This window comes from Pyrgilauda ruficollis, unplaced genomic scaffold, assembly GCF_017590135.1.
Source record: "Pyrgilauda ruficollis isolate IOZ18807 unplaced genomic scaffold, ASM1759013v1 scaffold74, whole genome shotgun sequence".
Lineage (NCBI taxonomy): Eukaryota > Metazoa > Chordata > Aves > Passeriformes > Passeridae > Pyrgilauda > Pyrgilauda ruficollis.
This window is the reverse complement of record NW_024529266.1, coordinates 4,214,085-4,233,706: the sequence shown is the minus strand read 5'-3', so window position 1 is coordinate 4,233,706 and position 19,622 is coordinate 4,214,085. Positions and strand designations below refer to the sequence as shown.

General features: G+C 40.0%; 1 protein-coding gene across 1 annotated transcript in view; it reads right to left on the bottom strand.

Annotated features, from left to right (window-relative positions):
- The window catches only part of SLC1A1 (solute carrier family 1 member 1), a 45,861-nt gene extending 27,230 nt beyond the window's left edge, over positions 1 to 18,631 (bottom strand). Inside the window, exons 1-2 of the mRNA XM_041486129.1 lie at positions 18,530 to 18,631; positions 4,975 to 5,115 (exon numbers count right to left, since the gene is read on the bottom strand). Of these exons, the coding sequence (XP_041342063.1) occupies positions 4,975 to 5,115; positions 18,530 to 18,620 (232 nt within the window). The 5' untranslated portion in view covers positions 18,621 to 18,631. The remainder of the gene's footprint in view (positions 1 to 4,974; positions 5,116 to 18,529) is intronic.
- Between the last annotated feature and the right edge of the window lie 991 nt (positions 18,632 to 19,622).

The window sequence follows — 19,622 nt, the reverse complement described above, 5'->3', positions numbered from 1 at the left end:
AACTAAGATTTTCAAAACAATTACATGCTCAGTTTTCTACTAGGCTACAGTTATGCTTCTAGGCAGGTTAGCAGAAAAATTCCACAAATTGCAACTTGTAGTGTAAATAAGTAAGTAAACAATGCTTTTCATCTCTTATGCTTAGAGGAGCTGAGTTTGTGAATGAAAGCCACATTTTACAAACCCCTCCATCTCTCCAGAGGGAGAATTTTACCTTTTGAATCTGAAAATAGAGGTAAGGGTTTTTCTGCTCTAATTAAAACTCAAAGGAGAAGGAAGAAGCATGTTCCTGATTTAACTGAGGAAATCAGTGAGGGTTTTTTTTACTAAGATAGAATCTATTCCAACAAATTAAAATTATTAACACTTCAAATTTTGCAGAAAATCCTGAAATCTCTAGGAGTGATTGCAAGTTCCACTCTCTTTGCTGTGGCTTGATTTGCATCATTATGCACAAATGGATTGGGATCTGGTATGGGACATGCATTTGTGCACAGCTCCCCATCTCTAAAGCATAAGCTGATTCTTTTTAGGATGTGACATTACCTTTTAAGACATAATCCTGAAAAAGAAAACCACAGACTACATTTTCAAAAATGTCTTGGTGACATATTTTGTATCATAGAATCATAGAACAGTTTGGGTTGGAAGGGACCTTAAAGATCCTCTAGTTCCAACACATCTGCCAAGGCCAGGGACACCTTTCACTAGACAGGTTGCTCAGAGCTCCATCCAACATGACTTTGGACAATTCCAGGGATGGAGCAAACACATGGGTTCGTGGGTTAACCTGTTCCTGAAAAGTGCCTCACAAACCTCAGAGTTTTCACTATCTAATCTAAACCTACTTATTTTCAGTTTAAAGCCATTGCTCCTTGTCTCAGCACTAGACATTCATGTAAAAAGATCCCCTCCAGCTCTCTTGCAGGCTACCTCAAGTGTTGGAAAGCTGCAACAAGGTCTCCCTGTAACCTTCTCTTCTGCATACTGAACAAGCCTGTGAACTTGCTGAAGAAGCACTCAGTTCCATCATCAGTCACTGATAAAATGTTAAACAGGATTGGCCTCAGTGTTGAATCCTGGGGTACATCATACTGACTTGCCTCCAACCACATTTGTGCTGGTGATTACAACCTTCTGGGTCTGCCCATTCAGACAGGTTTCAATTTGCCTCACTGTGCAATTCTTTAACCTGTATTTTTTTCAGTTGTTCTGTGGGGATGTTATGAGAGAGTGTCAAAAACCTTACTACTAAAGTCAAGTTATACCACATGACCTCTCTGAAATTCTGAATTTTCAGATCAAAAGCAAAATTCACACTTTCAAAAATCACTGTAAAGAAGCAAACAGAGAGGGGAATGAAAAATTTATGGAAGATCTAGGATTTGTTTTTAGCTGCGATTGTAAACAAGACAGCTCAGCACTGTTCGCCTTACTGTTAGTGGCAAGGCCGTGTATTTCTGCATTTGGCGGTGCCTTTTCTAGTGTGAGACCCAAAAGCATTTTTCTCCAAAGAAACCTCATAATTCGTGATTAAATGTAGGATATACAAGGAAAGCACCACAATCTGCATGCTGGCTGGTTGTCTTTGGTGGGACCAAAGGGTCTGATGGATGTCCACCTCCTTGGATGGTGGTCTACATGCATTATGCAGACACCTATAGGGCCTGTATCTGATAATAAAGCTGTTGGACCTGTGTATATGTTCACACCCTCAGTGGTAGACACTTGGGGCCAGAATATATTCAAAGTTACTGCAGTTAGAGTAGCAACAACATTTCAGCTGGTCCAGAATTAATGTCTTCTTAGTTTACAAGTTAAGGGGATGCAATTAGCTCACCATGAGAGAAAAAGACTGTCATGTTATTGTGCCTTTGCTGAAGGTTAAGTGTGTGCACCAGAGACAATTACAATGGCTCATTTGGTACATAACTCTAACTAGACTGTGATGCTGCAAAGGCATCTAGGAAGTTTTGATGCCTTTTGTAAATTTATGTCATGTCAAAATCCTAGATTTTGGTTACAGGTAACAGTTTTGTGCACAAATCACCAAGACAAAATTGGGAAGAGTGGCTGATGTATGAGATGGTTATATGGTCACTCAAAGGTACCTGCATGGGCTGGAGAATTTGTCTGAGAGAAGTCTTGTGGAGTTCAACAATAAAAAATGCAGAGCTCTACATTTGGGCAGGAATATTGCAGGGAACCAGTGCATGCTGGAGGCTGACTGGCTGGAACAGCTCTGCAGAGAAGGATGTGGGAGTCCTAGCAGACAACAAACTGACCATGAGACAGTAAGACCTCACAGCAAAGGTGGCCAACAGACTTGTGGGCAACAGTATGACAAGCACTGTCAGCATGTGGGGAGAGGTGATCTCTCTCTAAACACAATGCCTGTGAGGCCACACCTAGAGTACTGGGTTTAGTTCTGGGTTCCCCAGTAGAAGAAAGGAATGGACTTACTGGACTTAGTCCAGCAAAGGGCCACAACTATGATGAGGGTTTTGGAGCATCTCTCACATGAGAACAGCTGGGAGAGCAGGGACTGTTCAGTCTGGAGAGGAGAATGCTCAGAGTGACTTAGTCGTGTATAAATTGCTGATGGGTGGGAATGAGTACAGAGCCAGGCTCTTAACAGTGGTGCCCAGAAACAAGACATGAGACAATAGTCAAAAATTAAAAAAAAACATGAGATTTAACCTGAACACAAAGACACTACTTTAGCTGACCCTGTGTGTTGATTTGACACAGCCTGGATTTTTAGGTAACAGAGGAAGACCACAGAAGTGCCTTCTGTGAGAAGTTGGTAGAGCTTCCACTATGCCCGACAGAGGTAATGTCTGATGGCTCTCAAGACGGACATGCTGCTGGCACAATTAGAGAGGTTGGTAACACCTCTGTGATGACATGTTTTTGGTTTGCCCTTAGAGTATTTCTCTCCCAGTCCTCATCTCAACTCATGAGCCCTTCATTAATTCTTTTTTTCCCCTCTCCTCTGCCCAACTACAATAGAAGAGGGTGGGTGAATGACTTCTGGGGCTGTCTAGTGTTTAGCTAGTATTAAACCATGACATCCTGCATGGGCATTGGATTAGACAGTTTCAAGAGATCCGTTCCAACCTCAATCATTCTATATGACTCTGTGTAAAAGAAGAAAAGTTACTAGTATGCTTCATAATCATTCACAGGTTTACTTGTTCAATTCAAATGTGCATTTCTGATGGTTAGAAGGTTAACATACCTATTTTTAAAAAGGCGATATATCATCAACATCCTGAGGACAGATATGGGTGAATAGTGAAAACCATCATGCACAGATATTTGTGGTTCATTTGCAAAGCCCTACATACTCTATCGAAGTAGCTTCTGTTTTTATCTTTCTTGTTGTCTTTCCCTTTCCTAATACTCTAATATAGAAGTGTAGAAAAAATATGCCCTTACTTGCTAAGGAAATTGGATATGCCAAGGTCAGAATCAGAGTATCTCATTCTCACCCCGAGATGCTCTGATTCTGACCTTGGCATATCCAATTATACAGTCATTTCTGTATTTGACTGTAATCTGCAATCTGTAAAATCCAAGCTTGTGTTAGTAGTTACAAGTGCAGTTTACTCATACTGGAACATTATACATTAAGTAAGCACAATATTTTTTAACAGGATGATTCTTGTTTCCCCTGTAAGTGCTGGACAAATATATTTTAAAAAGAATGAATTTCATAATTATTCTAATGATCCAATTTATTTCTGAAGACATGAGCCCAACTTCACTCACAAATAAAATCTTTTTCAAAAAAAGAAATGTCTTAGTCTTATCTTGGCAGTTTTTCCTGGATGGATTGACACAGACTAAGTTTCTCCTCACCTTTACACACTAACAATTGTTTAACCTCCCTTCATTCCTTTGGACAAAACCCTTGACTATTTTGTGACATCATTTCTCACTCTGCCTTTGGCAGCTTTCCATTCTGGATCTTGCAGCTCTTGACATTCTCCATTTCAATTCTAACACTGGTTCCTCTCACCCTACATTACAGATATGAAGATCTGGACATGAATATGTTGTCAAAACAGAAGTTTTGTGGAGATGAAATGGGACCAATGTGTCTTGATTCACTGCAAGAAGCTGAAAGAAAATAGTCACAATCCTTGCACCCTCAGTAAAGACTTAAAGAATAAAGAGAAGCTTACTTGGCTTTCCCTTTTTCGAAAAAAGTTATTTCTAAGGAAAGGCTATTTGATGTTCAGTTCTGTGTCCTTGCTTTGGGTTTTCTCCACCAAATCTTTCCAATGTTTTCTCTGTGGGTGAACTGTTAGCAAATTCTAGCATCTAGCATTCAGGGCAGGGTTCCAGCCAACAGCTTGCTTGCTTTTCCCAGAAGATGTAAGCTTTTCTTCCCTCTTCCCTTCCTGGCCACACAGTCTCCCAAGCACTCACTTGGTTCAAAGGAGTTTTCAGTCTTGCAGAAGTACAAGTGGACTCGTAGAAGGATTCAGTGAATGCTAGAGCTCATGCACGGTACCTCGGGGAAGTTTGCTGATATCAAGGAAGTATAGGTCATGAATGCCCTCTTTTTGTGACAGAAGGCTATGAGATCAGCTCTCCCTTGCTTGTGAAATGGCATCATGAGACTGCTTATAACATTTAACTCTACCTCAGAATATGCAGTTGCAACCAATTGGGCTTGTAATGTGCTTAACCCACTTCTGAAAATAGGGAGAGAGAGATACAAGAATCTATAGATTTGCAAAGTTATTAGCTCACAGCTCTATATAATGTCATAGACAATAGTGCTAATCTTTCCAAATTTTTTCTCATTCTCATTATATAAAGAAATAATTTAATCTAAAGATATGAAATCTCTGTTTCTCAGTATAGAGTTCTATCAAGTTGTTTTTAGGGGTTATTTCCTTTGGAAAGAAAGCTAACCCACAATGATAGTCCCATAAGCTAACAGTACATTTTCAGTCATACCTGTGATCATACTTGATATGATTAATGGCAGAATGATGAGTTTGAGCATTCTCATCAGCAATTCCCCGGGAAATGCAAAGTAGACCTTATCCAAGTTAGACAGATTGCCATATTCCCGTACCAGCACGCCAATCCCAACACCTAAAAGGGACATAAAAATGTTAAACGAATTAGATGTAGTTTATAATAGAAACATGTGAGACAAGGAGAACAAATAGCAGAACAAAAAGAGCAAGAAATAAACATTTTCACAACTATGGTACAACTTCTAAATCAGATAAGATCACATATTTCCTTTTCTAACGATAAGCAAAGTAATAACACATAATTCTGAAGCACGATATCTTTAGGTATGTCTTTGGAAAAATCTGATTAGGTGCTTTGATTATCAGTCCAGTCCAGTACTGACTTTTTATCCACCTTCACTAGTTCTAGAAGACCCATAACTGGCATTAAAAAAAAATCAATAGACTATATAAACACTACCAAACACTAAAGAGAGACAGTGACATAAATACTTCAGATTATTTCTATTGGTGAAAATAAGCCTACCCAGCAGCAACACTTTCTGTAATTGCTGCTCTACATAATTAGGAAAGAGTGTGACTGTAATCACTAAATTAATGTAATAACTTCCAGGAAGAGAACAACAAAAATACAGTCTGCTCATTTCACAACACAACCGGCCTACAAATACCAGACTATAAATTCAATCAGTGATTGAGCCATGGCACAAGGAACCTTTATACATCCTCATATCTTTGGATTATATGAATCATCAGATAGTTCCCACTTCTGAGACAAATCACAGGTAAGAGTTCTACCAAAAGAAAAAAAAAAAAATCATGGGCTAAAAGACAAAATTCTTCAGTTTGACAGGCAATACCTTTATTTTCCATCCCAACATGATTTTCAAATTGAAATTACTGTTACAGGAAGTATGTTGATCAGTGTCTAAAAAGCACTAGAACGGTTGTTTCACACAGTAATGCTTCAGTTCTGAATGAAAAGAGATTAAGAGATCCAGTTTCTAACTGGATCCAACGAAAGAACAAGTCAGAACTCTTCATCATCAAAATCAAGCTAAATGAAAATTAAAACCAAGATTTTCCTGTCAATAGAGATGGAAAATTAACCAGGTAACCTTCCACAAAAATGAGCTGCTCTAGTCAACTGATCGAGTTGTAATCTCTGCCAGTGAATACAGACAGTTTGAATTCCTTGGAGCAATCTTGAATCTTAACAACCTTGAAGATATTTGCAATATTATGCAATTAACCTTGATTAAAGAATGATAAGACACAATGATATCTATTTCTCATCTAGGGACTGAATTAGATGTGTTGAAAATATTTACTCTGCACTTTTAGATAAGCCCAAGCAAGATAAAATTCCATTTATAAAATGGCTAAATGAATTGAAGTTACTTGCTAAGGCTTTGATCCTGAAAGCACTAGAATAAATAGCTGAATCTAACCATACAAGCAATTTCTATGTCTTCAGACAATTCATGCAACTTAGGGTAGACATTTGCTTAAGTTGCAGCAAGACTGAACTGCATGTTTATGGCAAGTTGTGTAATGCCACTTTACTTTCAGCACATATGACTAGGACATGTTCTAACCATCTGCCTTTCATTCCATATAACTGTCATATTTGACCAGATGGAAATCTGATCATTGTATATTCAGCAGGATTGCTAGCAGGTAGAAAGATTCACCCTTGTTTTAATTCTTGAGGGTTATGTTTGCCACTTCTTTAGATTTCACTACAAAAACTTCCCACATGCTCTCACAATTATAGCAGGGTTTCCTTAAGATTTTCCATCTGTACACTTACACCTGTTCTGTTTGATTTTTTTTTTTTTTTTTTTTTTTTTTTTTTTGGTGGGTTTTTTTTTTTTTTTTTTTTTTTTTTGTTTGTTTGGTTGAGGATATTATTTACCTAATGACAATAACTGAGAATAGAACTTCAACAATCTCTTGAAATTACATTATTGCTCTCAATTCCTTATTCATGCAATTTCTTTACAAAGTACTTATATCCATATTAACTTGTGTAGTATGCCAAACTACAGTAAAATGCAGCTACTTTTTAACTGCGGTTAGCATCTAGCATATGCTGCTTGAATATATCATGGGAATATAAGAAATTTTATTTTGTAACAGTAACAAGAGAAGATTAGAAATTCAGCAGAATAAACTTGCTGTTATACAGGAAATGGACATATGTAGAACTTTTTGATCCTCCTTTCAATAACCAAGTTCCAAATTTGGAAATTTCTTCTGGGAATTATAACGCACAAAAAGAAGTGTGGTTCAGCATAAACACATTTCACATGGTAACCACTGCTTTGAACATCACATTGATTATAGCAGCCCTAAGTACAGACAAAGTGTCATAAAAATCTCAATTTCTCTAGATGAATGCTACTGATAACTCCATTATTTCTGATTATTTCAAATGAAATAAATTGAAATTCATTATTTCAAATGAAAACTAACAATTACTTTTAACAACCTTAAAATACACTATAGTCTTCAAAGCTGTTTCTATATATTAGAATTCCTTCCTTTTTATTTTTTAATTTTAATTTTAATTTTTTATTATTTTTTAATTTATGGAATAATTTGCTTCTACTTTTTGAAGAACAAAATGTGCTCTCTTCATCTTTTCTGGAGGAGTTTCAACCACTCCACCTTTCTTCTTTTCCATGATAAATTGATTTTATTTCTTTTCCATCTCTTATCTTTGTTTTTCCTTCTTGTCCACATGGCTAAGTTGGGTTATGATTTTTACCACAAGAGCAATCCTTTACTTGTAGGTCAATGACACATTCTGCTTAAGATTTCTACAGTATTGGGCAGATGTGAAGAATGATGGTGGAGTAAATGGTACAATCCCATATCTTTAATTTAAATTTTTAAGCAAAATATATCCTTGTAACTGTGCATAGTACAGCACATGCTGTATAGCATGGTGTCTACATTTCCTCTCCCAGCAGCCACCAAGACAGAAAGTTGCACTCTGGGTCCCTGAGATTGTGATGCACAATGAAGGCCACAGAACAATTCTCCTGTCTGAAACCTAGTGAAACATCACATGCTCTAACTCCGTGCTACTATTCTCTCAGGTAGCACATAAGGCTTTTTATAAGCTTGGTAACAGACAGAAAATCCTTCAAAGAAAGGGTGCAAATATAGACGAAGCAAGTAAGGGGTGAGGATGAGAAGAACAAGAGAAGAAAAACAGAGCAGAAGAAAATCACTGACTATAAGCACAGCAAGTGAAACCTACTGGCACCCAACTTTAAGGGAGTCCCAGCTTAAAAAGCTGGAGGAAATGCATGTTTCCTCTCTATAGGATGAGCCATTTTTCATTGTATTACCCAGAACCTGCAACTGGCTCCACTCTGTGTAGCACTAGATCAATTGCATCTGCCAAGCCTGAGACTTTACAGAACCTAGGAGATGATGGCTGTGTGTAATAAGGTGGCAGAAAAAGTCTTGCCTGTGTATGTATGCTCAGTGAGTCCACCACAGAAATTAGGTAAAACGTGTCTTGAGACACCATGATGTTGAGGTTTTCTGTCTATCTGGAAAACGACTTCTGTGACATCTGGGTATCTGGTGAACAGTAATTTATTGCAATCTGATCTTCATCTGGAGAGTTTCTTTGCATATTGCTTTTCTTTCTGAAATGTTATCTAAGGAAAAAGTAAATTCTTTGTATGGGAATGATTATAGGGCTACTACATTTTTCTTCAAGTACCTTGCTGCAGTTCATGACACAGATTTGGAAATAAGCAAAAAACCTACACACATTCTGTTCAAAACATTGGCATAATCTCTGTGCTCAGTTATACTAGCACACATGGGGTGTCATAGATTGTCCTACAGCTACTGTAAACTTGTAAAAATGTGCTGGCCATTCAGAAGCCCCCCAACCAACCCATCATTGAGACCATTTACAATTTTTCAGGAAGTGATAGCTAAACCCTGAACCCTTTTTTGTGAGGTCAACAAAATACAGATACCCTGAATATATGAATCTGTTCAGGATTTGCAGTATGACATTACTGTACTTATTTGCTTTACATTGTTACTATTGTGGGTTAGTTGCTCTTCAGAACCTGATTGCATCCCTGATAAGTATATGGTATGATAGCATGCCCCTTTACTTTCTTTACCTTCACAGGTAGAACAACTCACAATTTAGAAACAGATAAGCTAAGTCCACACATAGACATGCCTGCTTCTGTTTCTCACTGAAAGAGAATATAAAACAGAAAGAAAAAGTTATTGAACAGGTGGGACTCCCTCATGTTATGTACATTCACGGATGACAACACTGGTTTGGGATGCACAGTTTCAATTGACAGGGAGTTCTCCATCAGTGTGCATGACACTGAAGAAAACAGCCTAGCACCTTTACCTCCCACTGACTTTATTATGTGAATGATCCTTAGGAATGAACTATAAAGGCAATGAGAAAAAGAATACAGCATATATTTTTGTAAAACTAATAATCTGGTTTGTAAAATTATCTGTTCTGTAGCACATGTAGTGCTCTGAAAAAAAAAGATGTGGTATTTATTTTTCCTGTTTTCTTAAAATTTCATAATATGGAAACTCCTTCTCACTGAAGCAGACTTAGTGACCCTGGCTGATGCTGATAGACAGTGTGGGAATTATAGGAATTTTGCTTTGACACAGAACTGAAAGAAGAAAAAAAAGTCACATTGTTCAAACCTGGTATTATTTAATTGTACTGTAGCAACACCTATTGTGCTATTAACTAAGTGATTAAGCTCTTCATAATTTCACATTATATGCTGCACAGACATGACATACTGACACAATTACTTCTGTCATTTTGGTGAGTCTTAACTGGATTAACCTCACAGCAGATGATTCATGGAACTGAAAAGGCTAGCAAACAAACTCCACTGACTTGATTTCAAACACAATACAAAATACTCAATATAAACATGTCAAACTGCAGCACAGGCAGGAGGGAGTTTTGCAGTGTGATACATTCTCAGTCCTTTAGTAATATTTTATAAACCAATTTTTTTGCTCTCTCCATAGAGTTTCTCTTATCACTGGCTGTCTCTTAGTGCAAAGAAATACAGTGCCTACTATAGAACACTAAAAGAGAGAGTGTGGAAGATTATATTACAAAGGCTTATAAACATATTATTTCAGCTCTTTTTGCATTATTTTTAATACTTTCTAATATTACACATTTTACTGTTTTACGCTCTACCTTCCAATAAACATACTGATGTTGATTGAAAAAAGAGTATTCTTCGAAAAACTGCAGGCTGAAATTTCTGATTTCTCTCAGAAATCTTCCAGAAGAGAGTTTCTATATCAGCTCTTGGTTTACTGAAGAATATTTAGTAGCAATGTATAAGAGAATGGCTTGTCCTCTGCCATGGTGAGACCCCCTGATGCTCTCAGATTATCCTGTTGAGGGTGCAGTGGTTGTAAACTCCTCCACACAAGTCACACATTGTCATCTGACTGCAGTGTGAGAAAAGTTCAGGTAGAGAGTGACTCCCTGTGATGGACCTTCAGGAATGAAGGCAAGGTGGACTGCTGGCCAGAGGGGGAAAAATCAGCTTCTCCAGTGTGGGTGAAGGCTACCGCAAGCAGCAAACCCACATAACTCCTGCTACTTTCTGTGCTGCAGGAGCCTGGAACAGAGCTGATAACACAGGGCAGCCTGTAGCAGTCACCACTAACACACAGCAGCCTCTCTGCTATGCAGCCCTGCACAAGGCATACCTCATCCTTAGTCAAACCAAGAGCAGTTAGTTCACTCAGCCAGCAAAAGGGAAATAGTGCCTATTTTCCTGTGACTATGTGACCACAGTTCTGCTGAATCTGAATCAGTACTCCCTCCAAACATGAGGAGGGCTAACCAGTTTGATTATTTGACAATGTCTTCTATTGGACTCTGGATTTCCTCTCCTTTATCCAAACAGAGTGTAGATGAATTCCTCCTGCACATATCTTCCAAATATTTTCCGTGTGCAGATGCAACTTCCTTCAGAGAAAGCCAAGAAAAAAAAATACAGGTGATGGAAGAAGACAAACCTTTCTACTGTGCTTCATCTAGCTAGAACTCTTGTACAGAATCTACCACTAAAAAAAAACAACTAAGTTGTATCAGAGATAAGATTTTTTTCTTTCACAGTTTTCAACAACTTGTTGAATTATTATGTTTGTGAAGTACTGTGTTTACAATCTTAACATAACAAATTTATTTATTTTGTAAGCAAGGTCATGTCATAAACAAAACAATCTGGGGAAAATGACAAACCTATCCCAGCAGCTATGCAACCTACATTTCTTCATTAATTTGGATGTGTCCCTGTTCGATTGGGAAATACTGTGTGAAACTCATTAAGGTTTCAGGAAAAGCGAATTCAGTGTCGAACACACACGAAGGAGGACTATAGGGTAATTTAAAAAATGAAGAGCTTACCTTTTGAGAGGAGATGAAAGAACTTAGTTTGTCCACCACAGATAGTGAGGTAGAAATATAGAAAATGGTTGAATACTAGTGATGGAGCAATATTTTAATTATTGGATGCATAGTGAAACAACATTTATACAACATTTATAGTGGAAATTGTAAGGCTTTTGACCATCAGATTGAAGAATACTGCTTTCTAGGAGGATGTACAGCATCAAATAGCCTATCCTAGCTTTAAGATGGAACATGGCATGTAACAGGATTTTATCTACAATGGTGTAACCCAAAGCAGCAGGGGCTGGATATGATAACCCAGGGGGTATCCTTCTATCTCTCTGTTCCTGTGCTTTACAGTAAAACTGAAAGATAACCTGACAACAGTAACTTGTCTTTCTTCTTTTGCAGACCTTTCTTATGACCCCTTTCAGATATCACTTCTAAAACCATTACCCTTCTCCTTTATCTCATCCATCTATAATGTGTTACCCTTCTTTAACTATGCAGTCATCCAGACATGTACAGATCTTTGTGCTTCCACAATGTCTCCAAATGCACAATTTATAAAGCAGTGTTTTTGTTTAGACCCCTTTTCTCAGTCGTTTCAGAAATTCACGTCTCCCAGTTGTAGCATCTAATGTTTTGATTATAGGGCCTGATACACTACAGTACCATGGGCACCATTACAATGCCACACACAAAAAACCCAATAATTTTTCACCCTTCCTTGTAAAAGCCCACTGATTTTCTGTTCTCTTTCCACAATGTTTTGCTTGCTATCCCAAAGCTGTATAAGCACCTTTGTACATGGATAGCCCAAGAGATATTAGCTCAGTAGAGCACATCAGGAGAAATGCATCTTTATTTAAGACCCCTAAAACACACAAGAAACTAAATGGTTGGAAGCGGTATAAGACAGGTGAAAGGCTAGTAACTGGAAATACCTGCCAGATTCTAACGCTTGTTCTTGCTCCTTTGATGAGAGAAAAGGACAGTAAACAGGACATTCTGTTCTAGTTCTCCCCTTGCTGGAATGACTGTGACTGAGATAAACAGATGGAAAGGCAATTTAGTGGACACTAAAGATAGACAGATAGTAACATGCAGAAACATTGTTATTCTGAAACTAATGAACACATCAAAGCATTGAGAAATCAGATACATGACCCAGAAAATTAGCTGAGATTGAGCAAGTTGTTTGCCATTCCAAAAGCATGAAAGGACCACGAAATTTGAAACGGTAATTCCAATACAGCCCTGATCTTCAGATGTGATACAGATGTGCTCTCACTGCACAAGATAATATTGTGGGACTATAAGTACAAATGGCTTGCACAAATCCTATGGGGCATTTGTAGGGGAAAAAAAAAAAAAAGACTTCCAAATAGTTGCAAACTGTGCAACTATTGTTTGTGAGTAGTCTAAACCTGAACATTATCTTTTTTGATGGGGTATATAAGATGAAAGTGTCTTTATGCTTTGTTTCTAAAATGTAAATATAAAAGAAAAGAAATTTTTGCAATTACATTGCCGTATCTTCCCTTAAATAATATTGGGAAATTGGACACAGTAAATATTTTGCTGATACTAATACTGGTGCTATTGCTTCAAATGTAAAAATAATACTGGTAGACTTTGGTAGTTTGGGGACTTTGCAGAGTGTAAATTGACATTTACATGGCTCACCCTTTCCAAAGATTTAAAAATTCAGCTCTAGCGATAGTTTCACTTCACTCACATTAAGTGAAACCCAGAGACTGTGTTAAACAATAAAATTGGAAAACTTTACATGCCAGAAGAAGAAATAAAAGATGGGTTTTCTTTGCTTCAAAACAGTTCAAAAGAGGAATCATGCTTAACTTAATTTCCTTTGAATTCTTTCATGGCTGACTTCCTGACTTAGAGCATTTTGATCCTCAGTGGCATGTGAAACTCTCAGATGAAATTATTTATCATTCTGCATTTTACTTTCCACTGTTAAAATTAAATTCAAACATTTTCTCAAAATGGCTGTGTTTCATACATTTCTGAAGAGATCCCATCCTATATCAAACTGTTGGCAAGTGTTACAGAGAAACACAGATATAAGAATCATCACTGTCTAAAGAGGCATAAAAAGCCACAAGTATCATCTATGCTGTTCTGAGGCACAGCAAGAAGAAAACAGTCTTCTTTTAAATTTCCATGCTACCACAGTTGATTCAAGATATCTGGTCTTCATTTTTTATAAATTCTAAATTAATAAAATGCTGTGCTTTGGAATTCAAGGAAGAAAAAATGCTATACAACTATACTTGTCAGAAACAAAGCAATAATTCTTTTGTATTATTATATTCCCCTTATTCCCCAAGAACATCCTTCTTGCTGGTTTTGCTAGTGTATTTCAAGAGACTATAAATCTGCTTCATTGTTTGGAACCTTACCACTGTATTGTGCAAGCCAGAAATGGCACTGAAGACAGCCTAAACTAAGCTAAGAGGCTACTTTTTGATAAGGATACAAGGAGGGAGAAATGGAAAATGGTAAAACCTTACTTCATATCAAGAATGGGTTTTTGCTATTTAAATTACATTTGCTAGAGACAGAAGCAACTTACTGTCAGAAAGAATTAATAGGTTTTGGGGGTTTAGAGGCTGCAGTCAACATTTGCAAAAAAACCTCAGGAATATGGTGAGCTCCCTGGATTCAGGTGGCCTTCTGCATAGGTTAAGGCCATCAACAGAGTGATAGGTTACTAAATTTCTGTTGTTTTCTTCACCCTATGAGACATTCATTATTGTAAGAATGCACTGGTGGGCTTCCAGTAATGCAGAACTACTGCTATTAAAACCAGCTGTCAAGTCCCCTTGTGTCTGATTCCAAAGGGAGCACAGCCCTTCATTTAGCAGGTTTGAATGTACCTGACTTGCCTAGAAACAAAGAAATATTCTTAAAGTGAGATATTACTACTTAATATTATAATATAAAATAATAACTTCCATTAACATTATAGAGAATAAAGGCATATAAACTGTTAGGAGGTATCATAAAACAAAAACCAGAACAGTCAGTGGCTAGTGCACTTACCAGATCCTGGTAAATCATTATAGTCACAACACTCAAAGTTTCTGCAGTGCTGGTATTACAACAGGAACTATGCCTATTTTAATCTCACTCTCAAGTGCAGGGAGAAAAGGAGGTCTGATGCCAGCCCGCATCTTTCAACAATGGAACTGCACAAGCAAGCATTTGATCCTGCAGAGACTGAATAAATTCACTTCACAGGTGGAAAAGTCAGGTGTTTAGGCATGCTCCAGCCTCAATACTTGACCCCTGCCCTCTCTTTTACTCCATCCCTGCCTTACATCACTGCTAGCTGCAGCTCGCGTTTTTGCGCGCTCTCTGGCTGCCCGGTCCCGGCTCTCCCTGAGCCACCTCGGACAGCTCCCGCCGCCCCTGTGCCGCCCACCTGGCTCCCGGCACGGCACGAAGGTTCCTTTTTAGTGGTGTCTGAGGCGTACAGCGTAAGGACCATGTACATATGTGAAGAGGAGAACGATGGAGGAAGGTAAAGGCAGAGCACAAAAGTGTTTATTGCTGCCTCTTACTGAGACTGCACTGGCACACCCTTGATGAACAAAGGGCTGAAGAAAGGACACCTGACATTCACAGTCTCCAGTGCCGTTAGCTTCCTCCTTCTTTATCAATCTCAATATTGCATTTCTCATATTTCCACATGAATATCTGAACAATTTCATTGTCCCACACATGTGCTGTTGAGAAAAATCCAATCCCAAGTCACAGAGAGGCTCAGAGGTATCTTAAGTTCTGAATACGTTTAGGAAGTGACAGAACAATCCATTCAGCAATTTAGAAAAGTATTTGCAAATTTAGGTGAATTTAATCCCTCAGAATAATCTTTCCCAGACACAAAGCTGCTGCTGGGAAAAAAAAAAAAAAAAAAAAAAAAAAAAAAAAGCGAATAGATTTCAAAATTATCAGTTTAATAAAAATAATGCAACTTGTGTACAATTATCACTTCCACTTTAATTTCCATGGTAAGAAAAAAGCTGTTCTGCTGAAGAACTGCACAGTATCAGTATCACAGGCTATCAGGCTAGTGACACACAGACTAATGAACAAGTATTTACACATAATCAGCCTTTTACTTTCATGACTAGTTCGTCTGCATTGCAGCAGCGAACTTTTGGAGACAAAGTGATGACAAATAAGAAATACTCCATGAGAAACCTGTGAAGTGTGACTTAAACTCTCTGTATGCAATTGCCCTTTGGACACCTGTTTCAGGGAGAGTAATTTTCAGGGATATTTCCGGTTTATTTTGCCTTGATTGTATAATCTGGAAACAATGTAACTTTCTACATAAAGGGCTGAAGAAGCACTTGAAGCAAATTGACTTGTAAACTACTTCTGTTAGCTCAGTTGCTTTGGCTCAGTAAGGCCAGTAGAACAAAAATGTGCAAGACACACCTCCTTTTGCAGGTATTTGTGTGAGGCTGCTGCTCTCCTGGTTACGCATCTCTTCACATCAGCTTGGTGGCCTAAAGCTGACTCTCTTCTAAGGCAAGGAAAATAACCATTTGAGCCTCAAATTTTGTTTACTTTGAATGTGCATTCAGGTGTTTTCACCCAAAAGACATGACACTCCAGATATGTTGTGTCCAGATTTTAAATTACATCCTCCCCTCACCCCCCCCTGCCCCACACACACTGCTATGAAAGAAATTCTGGTATTTTTGAAAAGGGAAAGAACAGGGAAAAGGTTGAATGCTTAAGATAATAATACTCTTGAATGAAGAAGTGTTTGGAATTCTGAGGGGTTTCCATTTCTGTCTCTTTTCAGAGCCACACACAGGTACTTAGGAAAACTTTTCAACTTAGTAAGGGTACTAGCAAAGATAAGCATATATCAACTGGATGCTGAACATGGCTCTGAAGATGATGAGCAAAAATCACGATTCCACATGATTGTATAGGAATATCAGGTACTTTGCAAGACAGCTGGACAGCTTTCACAGCACATTTTCACAGATTGATGCATTTATTACTTCCATACACTTCTGAAAAGCCTATTTTCTTCTTTCACAATGATGTGCCACTCTTCTGCTCATAAATGCTAAATTGTCCTTCCAAACTAACTACATTAACAAACCTCAGACCAATTTCCCAGTGCATATTAAAAAAGAATGAATATGTAAATTTAATTATGAAGGGTTTGTGGACTCTAGGTATATTACAAACTTTCCTTATGCTGTAGTAAAACAATAATATATCATTTAACTCCATCTTCACAAGGGTTTCACTGTTCTTCTTGTGCACCTTATTTCACTTTTGAGAAATACTGGAAATGCTGCAGGCACACAGTTCCTTGCAAAAGGTAATTTGGTCCAAGGCTCACAGAATTACTATAAAGACTCTCTTTGACAGTATTATAGAGCTCCCCTGGGTTATGGACTGTTAATTACAGTGTAGCAGGCAGAGAAGTTGAAGGACACAGCAAGGTGTTGAGAGCCTGTCCTCTCACTGGGAATTCCTATTGGGTATTAGGGGAATTGGGGTCAATTGTCCCCACAGTCCCTGCATTGTCACACTTTGTGGCTCTCAGAGAAATTTAATCTCAGAATGTTGCACCTGTAGAATTACATCATACTCTTCAATTCTAACTACAGACACTGAAGATAATAAGAGGGGAATATTTCTTAACCACTTCTGTAATCGGAAGTAAGTACGCCAACTCCTGGAAGAGTACCTGACAGGAGTATGCGAAAAAGCAATTGTACACATGCAAACACAGACACATAAACACTCCTCCAGTTGTACAGTCAGATTTTCAAAGCAACGCCCATAGCACTTGGTATGCAAAACTCATGAAAATATTTTTGAATGAGGTAAGAAAAATCCAGAGATCTTTCAAATACTGAATGTATGGAGGAAAACACACATGTTAATGTAAGCACGATTCTGATTACAGCTTATAAATAACTGGGAGGAATTCCAAAATAACAATTCTCTTCAGAACAAATTTCCACCGAAATAGGCATGGTCCAGCCAAAATTCAAATTAGCAGACAAGTCATCGGAAAGAGACCCAGATAGCAAGTTACAAAAGTATTTATAGCACCACTTCTCCACAGGGGAAAAAAGTGAACGAGGCTTTCCAAATAATAACCAGGAGATAATGAAATAAATAGGGCCAAAATTATGCCCTATGGAAAAATCTCTTCATCTAAGTAACTTGATGCACTTTCTTTGCCCTCTTTGCCCACTTATCCTTAGTAAGAAGGCGTTCAACTCGTTTTTTCTTCTGAAATTTGTTAACGTACAGGGGATATATCCTGCTGTCTTTACAATGATGGCCCTGAAAACCTCTCTGAAAAACGGATGGCACTGCCAGACGTTTCACCCCCAAAAACCTCTCCGAAAGCTGGGCAGCACTGCCGAACTCTTCCAGCTGCACCGCTCGTTTGGGCCACCAGAAGCTCCACAAAGCCACCTCCACCGCTCTCCGGCCCTGCAGCCTCCCTCGGGGGGCTGCCACCTGCAGACCAGCAGAAGGCAGGGGCCGCGTCCCCCACAAGAGCTGCAGAGGCTCGGGGCACGGCCCGCCGTGGGGACCCGCAGTACGGAGGGCTCACCCCCGGCTCCTTCTCCACACGGCCGTCTCACCCCGCCGATCACCGACCTTTGCCACACGGGCCGGCGGGACACAATCAGGAGCCAGCCAGGCCCTGGGTGCCCCGGGCCCCCGCTGCCGACCCGGCCGCCCGGAGCTGCGAACGCCGCGTTCCCCCGCGCCCAGCCCCGCTCGCCCGACCGCCGCGGCACCACGACACTGCGGGGCTGTTCTCCGCGGCCGCGGCGATGCCGGGGAAGAGCAGCCGGCAGCCCTCGCCTGCCTTTCGGGTGGGTCGTTAGCACGGCCCCGAGCCGCCCAGCCCTGCCCTTCGGCCGTGCAGCACCCCTCGCCCCTCCGCGGGCCCCGGGCCACCCCTGCGCCCGGCAAGGCCGTACCGTGCCGGCAAGGCCGGGCGGGGGGCGGCGGCACCGCGCTCCCTGCCTGCCCCCGCGCTCACCCGCCAGCACGGCGGCCACCGTGCTCAGCAGCAGCCAATTCTTCTTCACGAAGCTCGGGCAGAACGTTCCCTGCTTGATCGCCCTCGCCATGGCGGGGGTCGGCGGGGCTGGTGCGGTGTGCGTCGCGCGGAGCCGAGCCGAGCCGAGCCTGGCCGAGCCGAACTGGGCCGGGCCCAGCCCAGCCGAGCCGAGCCGAGTCGAGCCGAGCCGAGCCGAGCCGCCTGCGTGCGCTCCGCTGGGCTGCGCGCTTACCGCGGAGAGGCGGAGACGTTGTGCTTCACCTGGCAACCGGAGAGCCCGGCCCCCCGCCCGCCCCTCGCCCGTCCGTGCCACCTGCCGGCCGGCACACCCAGCTCCTGCTGAGAATACTGGGGGCAGCAGGTACACACAGGTCTTGCCAGATTTCCCCCCGGGATTTGACCCTGGTAGGCTTAAATACCAAAATAGTCAAGAAGCGTTTATTTCTTTTTCAACTCGCTGGCAATGGTCTCCTTCTCCCTCCCCACCATAAGGTTTATTAAAGCATATATAATATTTGGACCACAGTTCCTGTGGGTGGTCCATACACCCTGTGGGTGTATGGTTTTCAATATGTCTATAAACGTGCTGATTTTGATTGTCAAACCCTTAGCTCAATGGTAAATGCAAAAAACAAACAGCCAAGCCCAACCAAAATCTGCCATTTTCTTGATGAATGACACGGAGGAGAGAGCAGAATGAAAGTTTAATTTATGTTATTTAATTGCACTTGATATCATCCATTTCTAGCCATACACTACTGATGTTTATCTATTTCTGTCTAAAACAACTGGGTAACTAAGGCCTGAAGGAGATCAGCAAAAAACTGCAATTGAAACCTTGTCACTTCTGCTCTTCACATGAATCTGGCTGTGCTGTGTGACAGCCTGGAGAAAGAGACAGGTATGTACCTTGTTGAGTCAGGTAAGAGCACTGAAACCCACCTGGATGAGAAGCAAGAGCTGTCATCAATCTCAAGTGTTAAATCCTGGACCCAGATGCATAAATTCATATAGAGACACCTAAAATTGTCCATATTTTTCAGATGAGTAGAACAACTGCAGTAATTTGTTG